Source organism: Schistocerca gregaria, chromosome 4 (genome assembly GCF_023897955.1).
Source record: "Schistocerca gregaria isolate iqSchGreg1 chromosome 4, iqSchGreg1.2, whole genome shotgun sequence".
NCBI classification, from domain to species: Eukaryota; Metazoa; Arthropoda; class Insecta; order Orthoptera; family Acrididae; genus Schistocerca; species Schistocerca gregaria.
In genome coordinates, this window is record NC_064923.1 from 367,579,125 (window position 1) to 367,597,710 (window position 18,586).

The following is an 18,586-nucleotide window of genomic DNA, read 5'->3' on the forward strand; positions in this document are numbered from 1 at the left end:
AAACTGACATTTTGTTAGTACTTTATTTTTACAAATATGGGAGGCTACTCTTGAATACATTACTTTCTCAAAAATTTTTGATAGAGCTGTCAGAAGAGAGATTGGGCGATAGTTGTTGACATCCGTCGCATCCCCCTTTTTATGCAATAGTTTTACAATGGCATATTTCAGTCTTTTGGGGAAAACACCCTGCTCCAAAGAGCTATTACATACGTGGCTGAGAATCCTACTTATCTGTGGGGAACAAGCTTTAAGTATCTTGCTGGAAATGCCATCAATTCCGTAAGAGCTTTTACTTTCCAGTGAGTTTATTATTTTACTGATTTCAGAGGGAGAGGTTGGTGGAAATACAGTTGTTTCAAACTGCACAGGTATGGCCTCTTCTATTAGAAGCCTTGCCTCTTCTAGTGAAGACCTAGATCCTATTTTCTCCACAACATTTAAAAAATGATTATTGAAAATATTTCCAATTTCAGATTGTTTGTTAGTACACTTGTCATTCAGTTTTATGGCACTAAAGTCTTCTGTGCTCTTGGTTGCCCTGTTTCCCTTTCAATAATATTCCAAATTGCTTTAATTTTATTATCAGAGTTACTGATCTCAGACATGATACACATGCTTCTGGACTTTTTAATAACTTTTCTTAGTACCGCACAATAGTTTTTATAATATTGAACAATTTCGGGGTCAGTACTCCCTCTTGCTGTTAGATATAGTTCTCTTTTATGGTTGCAAGATATTCTTATTCCTTTAGTTAGCCAAGGTTTTTTATATGTTTTCTTGGAATTATGTTTCACTATTTTCTTGGGAAAACAATTTTCAAATACCCTTAAAAATGTATCGTGAAGTAAGTTATATTTCAAGTTTGCATCGGGTTCCATATACACTTCATCCCAGTCTAGCTCCTTTAGGCTTTCCCTAAAGTTTGCAGTAGTTATATTGTTAATTGAACGCACTGCTTTGAAATTCTGATTTGATATACTGCATGGAGCTATGTCATGTACTGTAACTAGCTGTGCACCATGATCTGAAAGAGCATTCTCAACAGGATAAGCATTTATGTCCTTAAACTTATCTTGGTCTATAAAAAAGTTATCTATCAATGTCCTGCTGTTCTTTGTTATCCGAGTAGGAAAAGTAATGACGGAGCTCAAATTGAAAGAACTGAGTAATACTACAAGGTCATTCTTCCTATTACACCCTTTCAGGGAATCAACATTGAAATCCCCACAAATGATAATTTGCTTCCCCCTGTCTGACAGATAGCACAACAAAGCATCCAAGATTTCTAGAAATAGCTGGAAATTTCCTGAGGGGGACCTATACACTGTTACAATTATGAAAGTGCTATCATTTAGTCTTAGTTCAGTGGCACATGCTTCCATATGTTGCTCTACGCCAAAATTTTTAGTTTCTAAATGTTTTGCGCTGTGGAAGCTTTTGACATATATGGCAACTCCTCCTCTCATCATATTATCTCTACTTACATGTGCAGCTAATTTGTACCCATTGATGCTAACCTTTTGCATATCAGTGACAATGTGATGCTCAGACAGGCATAGTACATCTATTACATTCTCAGTTTCTATATCTTCTAAACAAAGCAGAAGTTCATCAATTTTATTCTTCAAACCCCCAATATTTTGATGAACTATACTAACATTTTTTATTTTACTTTTGTATCTTGAACTTTTTTAACATCTTTAGTACTTGCCTGGCTGAGTTTCCCACTGGACACTGATCTTACACTAAAAAAAGAGTTACTACCATGAGTTGTAATTCCTCCGCCCTTTAAATTTCCAGCTATCAGCTCAGCCAGTTTACCCTTCCCCTTCTTGTTGAGGTGTAGGCCATGTCTAGTATAGTCCCACCTACAGAGTGAATCAACAGGAACCACACCAATGTGTGACCCTGCATCAGATCCAAGTAGCCGTTCCAACTCCAAATTAACTCTCCTGACAGAAGAGCTCAAATGAGGCCGGTCGTGGTGCTCCAGAACTGACACAAACCCAACACTGGTATGACTTGATGCCGATGCAATATTTGCCAGGTCACACTCTGTGCTGTACCCCGGATCTCTGTCAATACTGTTGCCCAGCCCACCCACAATAACCACGGTATCTTCCTTAGTAAAGCCTCTACATAGTGAACCTAAATCCTCTGTAACTTGCCCCAGTCCAGCACTAGGTTTGAAAAAACTTGTGACCTGGTATTCTGACCCTAATTCATCCTGCAGAGGTTGGCCCAAGAGACAAGAGTATTGCAGGATTTCCCCAGGGAAGTGTGACAGGACTGCTGCTGTTCTCTAGATACATAAATGATTTGGCTGACATAGTGGGCAGTGATCTGCGGTTGTTTGCTGATGATACCACGGTGAACTGTAAGGCGCCGAAATTGAGTGACTGTAGGAAGTTACACGGTGACTTAGACAAAATTTCCAGTTGGTGTGATGAATTGAAGCTGGCCCTAAATGTGGAAAAATGTAAGTTGATGTGGATGAGTAGGAAGACGAAACCTGTAATGTATGGATACAGTGTTGCTAGTGTCCTGCTTGACGCAGTCATGCCATTTAAATATCTGGCCATAATGTTGAAAGGCAATATGAGATGGAACGAACATGTGAGACCTGTGGTAGTGAAGGCGAATGATTTGATTTTGGTTTATTAGGAGAATTTTAGGAAACAGTGGTTCACCTGTAAAGGAGAATGCATATAGGGCACTGGTGTCACCTGTTCTTGGGTATTGCTCGAGTGTTTGGGATCTGTACCAGATTGGATTGAAGGAAGACATTGAAGCAATTCGGGGGCAGACTACTAGATTTGTTACTGATAGGGTCGAACAACACGTAAGTGTTATGAGATTCTTCAGGAACTCAAATGGGAATCCCGGAAACACTAAAGAGAAAATTTAGAAAACTGGTATTTGGAACTGACTGCCAAACAATTCTTACATTGTGCGTAAAGACCGCAAAGATAAGATGAGAAATTAGGACTCATATGAAGGCATACATATAGTTGTTTTTCCCTTGCTCTATTTGCAAGTGGAAAAAAAAAGGTTGTGGTACAAGGTACACTTTGCCATGCACCGTACAGTGGCTTGCAGAGTATCTATGTAGATGTAGAATCAGACAGGTTGAAGGAGAATATTTATATCATTCCTCACACCAAAAGAAGGAATGCTTGATTCATACATCCTATTTTTTTATGCTTTAGTGTGTGGACTATTGTTTTTGACTTTTCTTGTTTCAGATTCACTGAATGTTAGTGCTAGCTTTCTTCAAAACACTTTAACATCAAAGAAATTTCTAAAAAGTTACAGAAAAGAATACTGGTGTATACTATATCAACAGAATTCTTTGTGCATATTTACTTCCAATAGCATTTAATCTTCTGGTATTTATTTTGATTGTGGAGTGTAGTTACTGCTCGAGTAGGTGCACCATTTTTCATAACACAGACAGCCATGCAGTGCACTTTGTTTGCTTATAAAGAATAGCTGCCTTTATATTACCAAGGTAAACACATATGAGCAAAATTAGTTTACTCCTAGTTTAATTCAACAACAATAAAATAAACACACCTTATATGAGCTAAAGAACTGTTTCATTAAATAATAATAAATAAGCTTTCATTATATTACTCTTTTGCTGCATGCAAATGTTACCCTACTGCAATGACCCACTCAAAGTATTAAACAGCACTGTTACTTCATATCTCAGCCAACCGCTTATTCGATTACTAATTGTCTTGTAGAAAACTGCCTTATGAGATTGTACTGCTATCTTGTAATCTGGGTCATTTCCCTGCAAAGATCATAATTTTTTTCTCATGTAGCTTGTTGTTTATATTTTATGTTATTGTTGCTCACTTGGACATATGACAACACAACTTATCACTGTGTCAGCTGGTGCAATAATGGAAGAATAGGTATGGACTCACAACTGTAAAACTATACATAGGCGTGCCCACTCCTGGTTAATTTCCACACAATGCATTACTATAAAGAAAATAAGAACAAATATTTAAAAACTGATTTTATCTTTTTATTATGAAAAAATACATGATATGCAGAATGCATGGTTTAAAAAATCTGTACACTGTTTATGTTTTTATTACATTGAAAAACTATACTACAGACAGAGCTTTAATATCAGTTACAACATTACATTTGCTACTACACAAATGTGATAAAAAGAAAAGAAATAGAAAGTATGGTGTTAAATGTAACTGATACTTGCAAAATTATAGTGCTTTGTATACACTGTACTTTTAACATCACAGAGAAACATCACTTTCAGACTTAAAACTATATTAAAAACTCTGCAGTATCACTTCTGTGGTAACAATGTAAAATATGGACATTCTGGAATGCTTACAAACACAATTACTTGTTAAAAGCAGCTTTCATGTACACAAAAAAAGGGACACACATCTCTCAGAAAATAATTTGATACGTGCTGATGCTATATGTCAACTTTGACATTTTGTGCAGTGTTAAATTTGCATGTGAATTTTTGAATCAAACTTGACAACAAATTTTACTACATTTTAAAAGGGTACAAACTGCAATGCAACTTGTCGATATAAAAATCATGATTAACACATGCCTAGTTGAATATAAAATTATTTTCGTAAAGAAGTACCCAGCATTTACAGATGGAGGCAACAGATGTATTGAGATGCTTGCACCGATTATTAAACAATGGCAAAGACAGGTGAAATGCTAAATACAAACAATATGTTGTGCTAAAGTGAACAATAATTGTCAGATAATACAATGGTCCTTCCTCAGGTACAGGAATAGATCATACAATAGAACTTGTGGAGAAGATAAATATATAGTGTATTAGAATTAAAATCAAATTAACTTCCCTTGTTTTTGTTTCATAGTTTCTGTAGGAAACTACACTTTCAACCTTTGTGGACTGTCCACATATTTTTAGAGTACATTTATATGTATATGTGGTCAGGTATAGCTGGGTATGGAGATATGGCGTTGAACACCCAAATGATGAGCTCCATCTGGACAATTCAAATTTGCTGCTGACCCCTGGCCCTCTAATTCCTATGGCTAGAGTGCAACTGACTTTCACTAACTTACCATCTGAATAGTGTAGTAGTAACTGATGGTATAAAATCTCTACAAGGAATGCTGAAAACAAGCAACATTTATCACAGGATTTTTAAAAAAGAGCTTTGTTTTAATCCTTCAGCCCCCTTCCTCCCCTCCCCCAGAACTGATGCTTTATGAAAACTACAAATGAAGATCTATCCAGTGATAATACATATAAGTTTTTGTTTGTTTTAAGGAACACAGCATCTCAATTACAACAGTCAAAGTAACAAAGGCACAATTTATTATTCAACAAGTGAACAATTATACAATTAAAGGAATAGCTGTCAAAAGCCAACACTATTTAAATTCATCTTCTAACCTACTTACAGTTTGTCACAAACGGCATGTGAACAAAGTTTAAAGATGCAAAATCTGGCCAACCCTTAAATAAATATAAGTGAAATTCCCAACAAAAGTTATGTCTAAGTGTTGGCAGAGGGGAGGTTAGCTATTGACGTAGGAAGTGTTTGTTACCAAAGTCAAAAACCCATTGTCTACAACTAGAACTTATCTACTCAATTGTAAATACTGCTCCCATACTAAAGACTTCCTTACAGCTTAAATGCTAACGTTTCTCCAAGGTTGTACTGTAACTACTATAAAATTCAATGAAACATATTTACGGGCACTGGCACTATTTTTGCCACAGATTATCCTAAGTCCCAACACAACAAGTATATGCCACACTTATCTACCTAATGATGGCAATTTAAACCTCTGAAACACACCATGAAATTACTAAATGTTGACTATTACAACAGTACACTTGTTTCATTTGACACCGATGCAGGTTGAACCTGTTCTTTTATGTAGGAGCACCACATCACTGTTTGAACTGGGATGAGAACAGTATTTGCATTTACCCCTCTAGGTACTCTTCCACTAAATCAAGAATGATTCATTACATGAATTATATACCTCCACCTCAATCCATCCAAAGTGGATTTCCTTAGTTCACCAACACTCAGACTGATATCTTTTGATGTGTATTTTTCAATAACAACTACAAAGGATTACGCCTATGAATTTTTGCAGCGAATTCTCATATTTGGTTATGTATTATTTCCTAGAATTTATCATCTTTGAATCAGTAAGGCCTACAATGAATTAACACTATTTGGTGAATAAAGAATTGCCACACCCATAAAACTGTGTAATTTTTGGGACACGAATAAACCATTCTTCAACTTAAGTTACTCCTATCATTTATTGATACTATCACAGAAGTTACACTTTATCTGATGGAAACAAGTCAGCATAAGAAGTTATGATATTACAAAGACTCAGTACCTGTCAGCAGTACAAGAGCAAAATGAAGGCTAACTGCCAAGCATAGACAGAATCTCTCAACTGATGACTTATGTACATGACACCTCATCACATTACTGCACATGGAAAATTGATCAGTTAACATGTTCAGAACAAATTAGAAGTTGATGTGGCTGTTATGGGGCACTGTAAAGTTCTTATCAAGCTGTCACTCTTCAGCATCTCCGAAAATTCTCTTCTGTCAGATTCTTTGCAAATGGATAAAATTTGAATCTTTGGCATTAGTTGTGAGATGCGTGGTTGAATATATTCCCTACATAACAATTTTCAGCATTTTCAAGTTATTATTAGAAACACAAAATATTTTAAAGTGAAGCCATACATTTAAACCTTCTTTGTTATTTTTTGTGGGACAAGCTCAATACAGCCTGCCCGCAATTTTTACCTCGAGGAAGTAAGGATCAAGAGCTGGCGATAGACATTTAAAAGTAAAAACTCTAATCCTCACTTTTGTAACTATTAGTGCCTTTCCCATGGAGAAGTGAAGGTTTGTGTTTGCCTTTTCGACAGGCAAGGCCCTCTCAACTTAGAGGGTTTGACTGACCAGTCACTCCTTTCTTTCCCCAACAAACCCTTCTCTCCCCTCCGTAAAAAGGAACTAATAGTTCTGAAAGCTAGGATTTGTGTTTTCACTTTTAAATGTATGTATTAGCAGTACTTTAACTTTGCCTCCTGATGCTACAGTATGCAACTGAGGAGCATGCATGTGAGGGGTGGGTGGGTGGGAGGATTGGGGAGATACTCCTTGTCCTTGCCCAATGGTTGCAAGTAGTCAGTGGTGTTGGTTGTCTGACATATGTTGCCTTGCTTTGGCGTGTTTAGTTATTCATAAGTGTTATCACTCCTATTGTCTTTCATTAGTGCATTATTTTTTCTAGTTATTTATATCTTTATTGCTTTGCTGTTTTGTTTTGTAATCATTTTCCGTGTGTGCTTCATTGACTACTGAACTGATAGTAACTGAGACGACTACTTTTGCCTCTACAATGTTTTGTGTGTGCAGGGAGGTGTGGTGAGGACAGAGAATAATAAGAAATATTATAAAATAATAATATCAGCAAGCTAGAGCAGCAAATTTTATATATGTGGTGAAACAAAGTAATCTGTGAGCTGCCAACTATACTGGCATACCTCTAAGAACTTTTACAAAAATTTAAAAAGATTGTATTTCTGTTGTTGAATTTTCTCTTGGTATTCCTGGGAAAAAGTGTCCGAGATCTGTGATTATTTAAATTGGGGTGTAATGCAATACACTGTAAGACATTTCTTCTTAATGGAGAAGAGTCCCTGCTGCATCCATAGCCCTCCACAGCAATCCATAAAAGAACAGAATTTGCATGGTCCATAGACACATTAAATAGACTGTCACACACAATGAGGTTTGGAGCATCTGAACTTTCCATTCTCAGGACCGAAACATTATCTATTTAAATGAATCTTGGTGGACAAAAAATACATTTAGTAAATGCTGGCAGAGAGAAAATATTACAGGTGTTACAACAAATGCCAGGTCATCAAACAGACTCGCACTTGTTCATGCAAGTTTTCAGGATCAGAAATGATTTTTAAAGCCAGAAAAGTCAGTCAGATTATCAAGGGCAAATGAATGCTACAAAATCTGAGAAGTGGGTGCAGAAATAATTGCTTCTCTATCTACCAAAAGCTAATGTTATAACTACTGATAAGGCTCCTTATCATAGTGTGCAATAAAACGAAGTACTCTCACAATTTGCTGTTAAAATCAGTATGGTTAATTGGCAGCAAAATAACAATTTACCACAACACGAGAAAATGAAGTTTGAACTCTTTGAATTAGTTTAAAAGTCCTGAAAAAACTGTATTGGTTTGATACATCAATGAAGAATCATGGGTATACAGTACTCTGGTTAACTCTACATGTATGATGTACATGCCACTGAAATGGCCCGACTGTAAATTAAAAAACATGTCTTGGAGCAGAATACAACAGGAGACATTTCTCTAGATTAGCTACAAGAATGCAATTGCATCCGTGACTGCAGCAACTTGGAGAAATTTGATGAATACATAATTAAAACAAAGATATGTTTTGGAAAAAAAAGACAGGTAATTAGGACAGACCATAGATGATACTGTCACAAGTTTGAGATGGTGGACCAACAATGACGACAGCAGAAACTCTTCCAATTTTGATTTCACTCAACAACTGGACTGCAGTAATAATGACTGGAGAAATCAACCAAGTTGCTTCCTGAAGAACCAGCAACTAAAATCCACAAAAATTAAAATACTATATAGTTTCCGAGACTATTCAAATTGTGTTGTTTTGTCACCATTCATGTTACGTCTTGTACACATAAAACATATCAGCTATGGCATTCTATTTTTCATTTATTTCTTACAAAAGGCTATGTTTCTTGCTTCCCCCACCCTTTTTTTTTAATTTATTGCAGCATCAGTGCCGAAAATAAATTTTTTTTACTAATGAGCATACGGGCATCAAACCCTGATTGTGAGCAAGAAACACTAGAAAATCCAGCCATTCACAAGGTTTTAATTGAATAAGATGATGTGTGTGTGCGCCATAATAAAAAAAAGCACTTTGTAACAGTTGCATGCACACTACCAACTGAATACATTATTCACATAGCAATTACTGACACAAAGGTCACACAAATGAAGAAATCAACTTATTATTAAAAGCTGTAATGCTTTAACATATTTACATTGCTTGTACATAAGCAAGTCGCCCACACAATGTTTATGCAATTACATTAACCATATTTTTAGAACTTTGACCACAAGGCACAACATAAATACACGAGGAGTAATATAATATGTCAGTGCTTGGTTATTCATTGCATCATAACCAACAGAGCCATTTATCCAAGTCAAATATTAGATGTGAGTACATTACCATCAGCCAACATAGGATCAGACCATGTGCTGCTGACGAGTAAACTGAAGCTGAAACTCAGAGTGAAAAACGAAAAGATTAAGATGCCTACTGAAGAAAGGGTTAAAACAGAATTCATAGAGGATGAGTTTACTATGATTAATATCAAAATAGATTAAAGGAGAAAATCATTAATAACCCGTGTTTAAAAGGACAAGATGTAGAAACTAGATGGACTACTCTTAGATCAAATATATAGGAGGCAGTAAGAGAATCTTTGGATATGTAAAGAGTGAATGAGCTATGGAGCAGTACTACGTACAGAACACCATGGTTTAATCAAGCTGTTAAAGAATTAACTATCCAGAAGAAGAAAGCATTCTAAAATATGAAGCCTGGCAAAGTCAAGACAATTCTACGGAGTATAAGCTCATTCTTAATTAGGTTAAATTAGATATTCAACAGGTAAATGACAGTTTTGGAACACAGAAGAAAGTATGTTGGATGCTCCATCAGCAAAAGGAGGATATTGATGAACATATTAAGATACAGAATGTAAGCAAAATTCAGAGGGAATATTCTTTCAAATTACAGTATAAGGACATAAAAAATGTAGAAATTGAGACTAGACACCTAAGCACTGAAAACGACAATCGAGACTTCCCATTGGAGGAAATACGCACGGCAATAAAAATACTTAAAAACAGGAAATCTTCAAGGCCACATGGCACATAATGAATTAATAAAATATGGGGGCTGGGGGGCACAAGTATTTTATCATTAGCTTCGTACATTACATACCAGTATTGTGAAGGTAAGTGGGATATCAAGAGAATGGAAAAAAAGTTTTAAAATTCCAGCATATAACAAAAAGGAGATAAACAAGTATTAGATAATTATCAGGGAATTACCCTGCTTGAAACTACCTTAAAGCCATTAACATAAGAAATTAGAGGTAGAATACAGAATGACATAAAAACAGCAAGAAATATTGTGGAGAAATCCACAAAGTCTAATAACCCAGGCTAACTGTGTTTCATTGACTTATCAAAAGTTTATTGATAGGTACAGAGAAAATGAAATAATTCATACCTGAATCGACAAGAGTGCCAATGGATTTAGTGAAATCCTAGAAGATATATATACTGGTAATAAAATGAGAATTAAAAGACAAAATATTCTCAGATGAAATTATAAAAGCTTAACGAATTAGACATGGGGAGTTCAATTTAATGATGGACAAAAACATCAGTGCCTTATGAAACACACCAAGATATAAAATAGGAAATAAAGTAGTAAATATTATGTGTTAGGCTGATGACACTGTAGTGATAGCAAATAATGAGGATAATTTACAAAGGTTACTTCACCAATTCAATAAAACAGATAAGCATTAAAAAAAAAAAGTATGGTAATATCAAAAACACCTGCAAGATATAAATTCGAAGAAGATGGTAGTGAACTGAAAAAGGAATGAGGCTTACTTATCCAGGGACTGTTGACACAATGTGTAATTATTGAACTGAAAAACGAGGTGACATGGGGAATAAAGGCAGCCAGATACCTGAAAAATACTGTATGGGGAAACAGATTTATGACAGCTGAGGTGAAAAGAAAAGTCTATAAAACATTGGTGCATCCTGTTATGGCATATGGAGCAGAAGTGATAAAGATCAAACAAAAATTAATGGCACTGGAAATGAAGGTAATGAGGTAGGTCTAAGGAGTAACCATATGGGACAAGATAACAAGTGTATAAGTAAGGGAACAGTATGAAATACAAGATATAAATAAATGAATGATGACAAGGAAAAGAATTTGAAGAACCATGTGGATTCTACAATTTGATAAAATTTGTAAATATGGATGATCGCAAGGGAAACGACTGTCCGGATGACTACCCAACAAAAGGGATGACAATCATGGAATGACTGACACATACACACACGTGCGAATTGCGAATGCAGAGAGAGAGAGAGAGAGAGAGAGAGAGAGAATATTGTAGTAAGCAGCAGAAGAAGACTAAGAACAAGAACCAGAACAAGAAATTTTTAGAGTGGTGCAAATATTCTGCTGTAGCTTATATCATGCAACAGTCCTGTTGTGTGCATTCTTCTTAGCTGCAAGCAGTAAGTTCTAGCAAGTAATTCTTGTCTCTCTGTGATTTTATAGTTTTCAAAAGTGAATTACTTGCATATTATTTTAATTCTGAAAATGTTTATACTTGTTTCCTTCCAATATGATGAGAATTAACACAGATGGTGCTCCCCACAAAGCTGTATTTTCAAAATACCAGTGTATCTACTACTTTAATTAAATTTCACAGTCACAACTGTCATAAATGTTCCATTTCAATCACACTGTAATTGCAAGTAACCATTAATGATTTATACTTTGTGTGCGGTTTACCAACTAAAAAATTACAATACCAGGGCTGCAGCAACACGAGTCTCATAACTAAAAGCTGTAAATTAAAATGTTAACTTATGTTTTTCTGCATGATATAACAACAGAAATCTTACTAACTCTGAATTGCTTCACGAAAATTATTTTTTGATTCCTCTCTTGCACTGATTGTGTAATAAAATATATTGACCAAAAGTCCTTACTCTGACGGTTTATAGCAGTGCAATTGTGACACAGCTAAGAACAGAAATAAAGATATGAAACCAAGTTTTACTGACAAGATTACCAAGATACAAAAATGTTATATAAGCTGTATTTTGGTTCTGCATGAAGACAACTGTTGTAAAGGCAATTTCTACCCAGAGAAAAAAAATGCCATAAGAGAGTACCTTTTAGTTAGCTTCTCTCAATTTCTCGCAACAGAAGGCAAGTCACGGATGAAAACCATCAGCGCTATTAAAAAAATATCGATAAAAACAGTTTTAACCTCACTTTACAATCTAATGGCATACTGTACAACTACAGAACAAATGGGAATAATATCCTGACCAGAATGTATGAGAGTTGTATTGCCTTGCCTAATAAGTATACCAGTACTGGTAAATAATCTTGTGGATAAAGACCATTGGGATGTAATACCGTCTTGTGTGATTATTTACTGCATAAATAAAACATCAAAATGTAATTTGTGGCAGAACCAGATTGCCTACTAATCAGCTGCTGAAACCTCTACAATTAGAGCAGGGTTGATAGACAAATTTGCAGACACAAAGACTATAACTTGTGCTGAGATGTTACAGACATACAAATTTAAAAAAGCCAAACAATCAAAATATCAGACTCTGTATGAGAATTTTCATACAAATGACAATATGCACTGAGTTGGATCACTTGCTTTTCACTCATTCACTACTATTAGTGCTACTGCCGCCACCCCAACATGCTCAATTTAACAATCTCATTGAGACTGGAAGCAGAATATTAGTTGCCTCAAGGAAACTCCCTCCATGTCATACATAGATAAGGAATTTGAATCTCTCATTATTCCAAACAGTCCGTACCTATGAAAGCCTTCTTAAAATCTCTCCTCCCTGAGTGAAATGTGGTTTCTGACAAGCTCTCTATTAAACAATACACAAAACGAATGCTCTGTCCATTCCATAACCTTCAAGGCAAGGTCTCTGTGTTACAGGTAAGTTAAGATAAATACAATTCAATATAGTATATAAAACATTTTTTTCTCTGTAAAAAATTAAAACAAAATGGTCAAAGAAACTTAAGTATAAAAATATATTATTATATATCAGATCACTTAATGAATGTTCAAGAAATAATAATATTGACTAAGTTATGACCACTTTAGCAGTGAATATTGACAATATTAATTACTCTACAGTAATTAACACAATTGCAGTGTCTGAAAGGCTTATTTCTTCTTCCTGCAAAAGCAAAAAGAAAAAGAAAGGAACAAGAAGAAATGAACTGCTGCTGTTTACATATTAAATGTGCGTATTAAACTAATTTATAAACGTAATACAAATAATTTATATGCAAGACAAGTAACGTTCATGCACTGCATTTACTACTTATACTGAAAAAAATCTTACAGTACATCTGTCACTGACAATTTCATGAACAGACACTGATTTTTAAGAGATAGGCCTACTTTTCTTTCAGTGATGATAAATTCTTATTGTTTTTATCTCACTATGCAATACAAAAATACAATTTCAGTGTTGCATTATTCAATAGCATATATAAAACAGACAAATATTTAAAAATTACGTTAATAATTATGCCTGCTACAAGAGTTAAATTTTTGTTGCTAGTTTGAGCCTGTACCAATATCAAAGTGGAATTACAAATCACACATAACTGGAGTGTGAATAATGTTCAAATTAAGTTATATCCCAAATGATTAATTCACAGACCACACTATGTGGTGGCACCGATATTATTCTTCATATTGAACAAAATGTTCAAAATTCATAAAAGTTTCATCTTAATCCTCTTAAGTAGCAGAATTATTGTAAGTAGGGAATTAGAAAACTTACATATGACAAAACACTATATGGATAACAAGATGGGGGGCATGTACCAAATTTACATGCCAAACCATGAGAAATAGCATTCATGTATAAGTAAATGTATACCTTCAATTATGCATTTGAAAATCTAACAAAAACTTACGACAAGAAATTATCAAGAACAACACTTTTGAATCAAAATGTTAAAAGGAGTTTCCTTCAGATTAACATATATTCCCAAAAAGGAAATAATTCGTTGAACATAGGTTGGAATAACAAGCATGAGACCATTATTTATCTGATTCAACATATACATTGAACACAGCTAATGACTAGAGTTAAGTATTCTCCGCCTTGAATCACACTGATACAAACAATAGTCTGGCCAAATGACAACCAGTTAATATATGTCCTCCTCACTTTTTGTTCGAGTTTGTACATAATGTAATTAGCTTTGCAGTGCTGGCTACCACAAGAGGTCTACTGTTAAATAAATGAACATATAATATCTTTCACAATATTTACAAATATTAAGTTACAATTCTTTTTGCCTGTACTACTTTCAGTTCTTTTTAATATAAAATCTTCCTATCTCAATTTAGCAAAGCACAAAGTTATGCTGCTAAACTGCCTCATTTCTTTGGTATTTCATGTTGCTTTCAACTACCCCAAAATATACAAAACTTTTTTTTGCTAAAATGTTCATGTACATTTTTCACTTTCTCATGAAACATAGAAAACATTTTTGCTAAAATGCCTCTTTACATTACAATACCATAGCATGATTTGTGCTTGCTCAAAATATTCAGTTGACCTTTTATAGTCTCACAGAAAAAAGTGTTCACTGAGCTGTGAGAAAATATTGCTGGGGGCTTTTAATGTAAGACAAAATATGATCCAGCTATTATTAGTTCACACCCAGCCTGAGCTTTGATAAGATGATGACAATCTCTTTTTCAAAAATATTATATGATTCAGACTGATGGAAGAGCACATACTCTACTTCAGTTTGTAATTAAATAATGAATATTTGTTCATGGTTTGTGAGAACAAAGTCAGTGAACATATTGATAGGCCCAATGGCAGAGAGTGAGAACTGTCCTGTCTGAGCCCATACTAGGTTTGGGCCGAATACAACAGCTAAATTTGAAGATGTCATTTTATTCAGATCACATCTGTCCATAACCTGTAACAAATATTGCAGGACAAAATTAGTCATTGTACGCAACTCTTTCTTGAAATGAAAAATATTGGCCAAAATTTTGATAATTTTAGCTAGTGAGCCTATACCTTTGAAAGGAACTGTACAAGATATTTGAGTATTTGGTAATTATCCTCCGGAAGTTTCTCTAATATAAGAATTTTTACATAGCGTGGCCTTTCTTCCTTAGCTATACCTGAAACAATTAACAGCAGACAAATAAATTGACCACCATAATTATGAAACAGAAAATTCTACTTTCAAAGAGGTGTACAATAATTTCTAGCATTACAAAACTTGCCACTTCATGGTTCCATTTCAACCATGGCAATGTAAAAAGAAACTTATAATAAATGTTCCCAATTATGAAGGTTTCTGGTGTCAAGAAGTGAAAGCAGTTTTGGGTTGGGACTACGGAATAGTGCGAACATGAAATGAGAAACAGTAGTACTCGTCATCAAAATGAAGTTAGTTTGAAGAAAAGTCATGAAATAACAAGATGAAAAGAGAAATGAAGGTGGGAAAAATGGGCTCATTTACACAAGGAATTTGCTCAGATTTGATGTAGAGCTTCTGAATAATTTACGACAACAGTAAATATATTGCCATCTCTCTGTTATTGGTATACAAATTACTGTCCAGAACTATAACTACCTACTTTATTACAGTAAGTGTTTTTTTTATGTTCTCATATGTCATTCACATCTTCAAAAAAGTACAAACAACTGAAAGAATAGGTTTCCTATTAACAATAAAATAGAAAGAAGGAGCAAGATGAGAGTTTAACAATCAGTCAACAGCAAGACCAAATCAGGACAGCCATGATTTGAACAATGCTCCTCCTAAATGTAAATCCAGTGACCTGGACCAGCTAACTTGGAATAAAATACAGAATGAAATGTGTGTGTGTGGGGGGGGGATTAGCAGTTTAGCACATTCTAATATGGGGGAGAGGAGGGGGGTTAAGAATTAATTCTTTAACAAATGATTGTTCTAAAAGAAAATAAATAAAAAAGGTTGGGAGGAGATGGTCTGGAAAAAAAAGAGAGGAAACTACAGGTAATACATTTTCTTTATTCTTCTCTCCTCAAATTTACCACAACTGGAACTATTTTTGAATTTGTCTATAGTACAGTGTCAGATTAAATTAAGTATTATTAATAAAATACATTATCTGCAATACCAATACAGTATCTTTAACAGTATAACAAAAATTAATTAGTATTACTTACACTGAAACTGTGTGATTTCATCATACAGATCAAATGTCATCAATGGTTCCTCCAGCTCTCTGAGAAATGTTTTAAGTATAACAGCCGCAAGATGAACGTCACCCTGAAAATCTACTGGAAGGCCTTGGTTGAACCGTTTCTGGACTTCTTTAACTTGAGTGATTCTTGATGATCTACGGAATAATCCTTCAGTCTCCAATGCTATAAAGAAAATAATCTTTCAGTCTGTAACATTATTACTTCTTTTTACTCATTATAATTTCAATCACTCATGGATTACTCTACACCACCACAGAGAAAATAATAGGTTAGGCATTTTTTCTTTTTCAAAAATTACACTACTGCTTGTGACTGAGCACTCCCAGAAATGCCCATTAGTCATTCAAACACAGGAAATAAAAATGGCATGCGACAACCGAAAGATAGAACTGACAAAGTAGAGATTAAATACTCAACTGATAATCAATTCTATATACAGTGCAATTACAAGAAAAAAAAGATTAAGAATGTTCAAAGATTTTATTTACCTTCCATCAAAAATTTGGCAATTTTAAGATGAATGTAAAGCAACTATGACTGTTAAGGTGTGAGATACTTACCATCTGGCTGACTAAGGAATTCTACACACTGGCGCATTACAGGTGGTATAGGATCAGCATTATTGTGATCTTTTATGAACTGTAGAGAAACACCAAACTGTTGGGTTTCAAGGGGCACACTGGTATTTCCACTGTTTTCTTGTTGTGTCTGTTGCTGCTCTTGTGGTTGCTGTGGTACATTTGATCGGCTGTTTTTCTGAAGCAATCGCTGATCATGGCTGTATCAACAAAGAACAAGCAAATCAATGACAACTGCTTGATAAATGTTAAATTTAAACAATGAAAGGTCACTTGTGAGCTAGCAAGGATAGATCCCCAGGGGTGAGACTGCCTTTTTGAAATGATCTGCTAGGTGTAGGTTAGGATCGCAAATATCACACCTTGCAGCCAATATTCAAAGTAAACCCTTGTTCGAGAGTAACTGAGGAAAGAGTTTCATATGAAGCTCTAGAACAGTGGTCATCCAACTGTGGCTTGTGGTCCACATACAGCCTGAATCAAGCATTCAGATGCATCTAGTAACAAACATCCAAATGCAAAAGTGTCAACTAACATTAAAAGCTTCTTGAGAGAGTACTTTTCCTACTCAGTAACCAACAAAAAAATGCTTACATAGACAGTAATACCTTAAGACACACTTCCATTAATTGATGTTGGTGAAATTGGCTATAAGATACATAAAGTTGGCTGCTTATATCACAGGGACGGAGGGGTAAGCAGTGTGACCACTGCTGGGTTACAGGGTCTGAGAGGGGGAATGTTTTGTGGTTTGTCTTCTGGTACTGGCAACTTACAGGATGTGCAACTTACACTGATCTGCTGCTATCAATAAATTTTGACACAGAAGCAACATCGATCTGCGAAAGTTCATTCCTGAGACAATCATCTACAAATGAAATACATATTCATAACAAGAAATTTGAAATTAAATTATGGCTGTTGCAACACAACACAATGGGTAGAAGAAAATGACTTTTGTAATCATTTGTGATAGTGCCTAATATGCCGTAGTGCGTTAGATGCACACACGTGCGCGTGCGTGTGTGTACCTTCAACGAAGGCCTATTTGGCCGAAAGCTCACTTTCTGACACTTTTTGTTGTGCTTATCTCCATCCCAGCATCTCGACTATATGGTGAGAAGCAACTATCCTTTCTATAATACTGTTACATTCCTCCCTGGATTTTCCATTGTTGAGTAAAACTAACTGTTATTAATCAGTTAATGTGTCACAACTTTAGGGTAGCTGTGGGTGGCAGCAATCTGCAACAGAGAACAGTCAACATGAAATGTTCCAAATGGGGTCAACTTTTAATCACCAGGTCTTGGCGGCCAGCGGCTAACTTATCATGCCCTTACTATAGCTAGTCAATTGAGCATTATAACATACTAATTTAAGTAAGTTCCCAACTAATAGTATTAGGTTGTTGCGTAAGTCCACAGCATTTTTATTTTGCATGTTAATATTCCAGTTGCTATGGATTTATTTACATATTGGCATTTTTATTTGTAGTTCACTGTTGGTATTTCAGTTTACATACCATAATTTTGTCACTAGGAAATAGTGAGATGGGGGCTGTGGGCACTAGAAAATGGAGTGAGAAGTGGAGAAATAGGAATATTTCTGACATATTCTTCTGTTTTAGTTCAATAGAGTGTTGACAGCAGTAGAGAGAGCCAGAAACATTTGCGCCATGTATGGGAACAATACCATTGAACAGAGCACAGCAAAAAATTAGTTTTCTCAATAATGTTAAAAATTTGTTCTTTTTGGAAAAAGCATGTAGTGCAAAGGATACGAGC

At 35.0% G+C, this 18,586-nt stretch overlaps 1 protein-coding gene across 1 annotated transcript in view; it reads right to left on the minus strand.

Moving 5' to 3' along the window:
- Window positions 1-4,020: 4,020 nt before the first annotated feature.
- LOC126266647 (rho GTPase-activating protein 1-like) overlaps window positions 4,021-18,586 on the minus strand; it is an 81,277-nt gene continuing 66,711 nt past the window's right edge. The window contains exons 6-9 of the mRNA XM_049971039.1: window positions 16,785-17,002; window positions 16,186-16,386; window positions 15,043-15,149; window positions 4,021-14,938 (exon numbers count right to left, since the gene is read on the minus strand). Of these exons, the coding sequence (XP_049826996.1) occupies window positions 14,768-14,938; window positions 15,043-15,149; window positions 16,186-16,386; window positions 16,785-17,002 (697 nt within the window). The 3' untranslated portion in view covers window positions 4,021-14,767. The remainder of the gene's footprint in view (window positions 14,939-15,042; window positions 15,150-16,185; window positions 16,387-16,784; window positions 17,003-18,586) is intronic.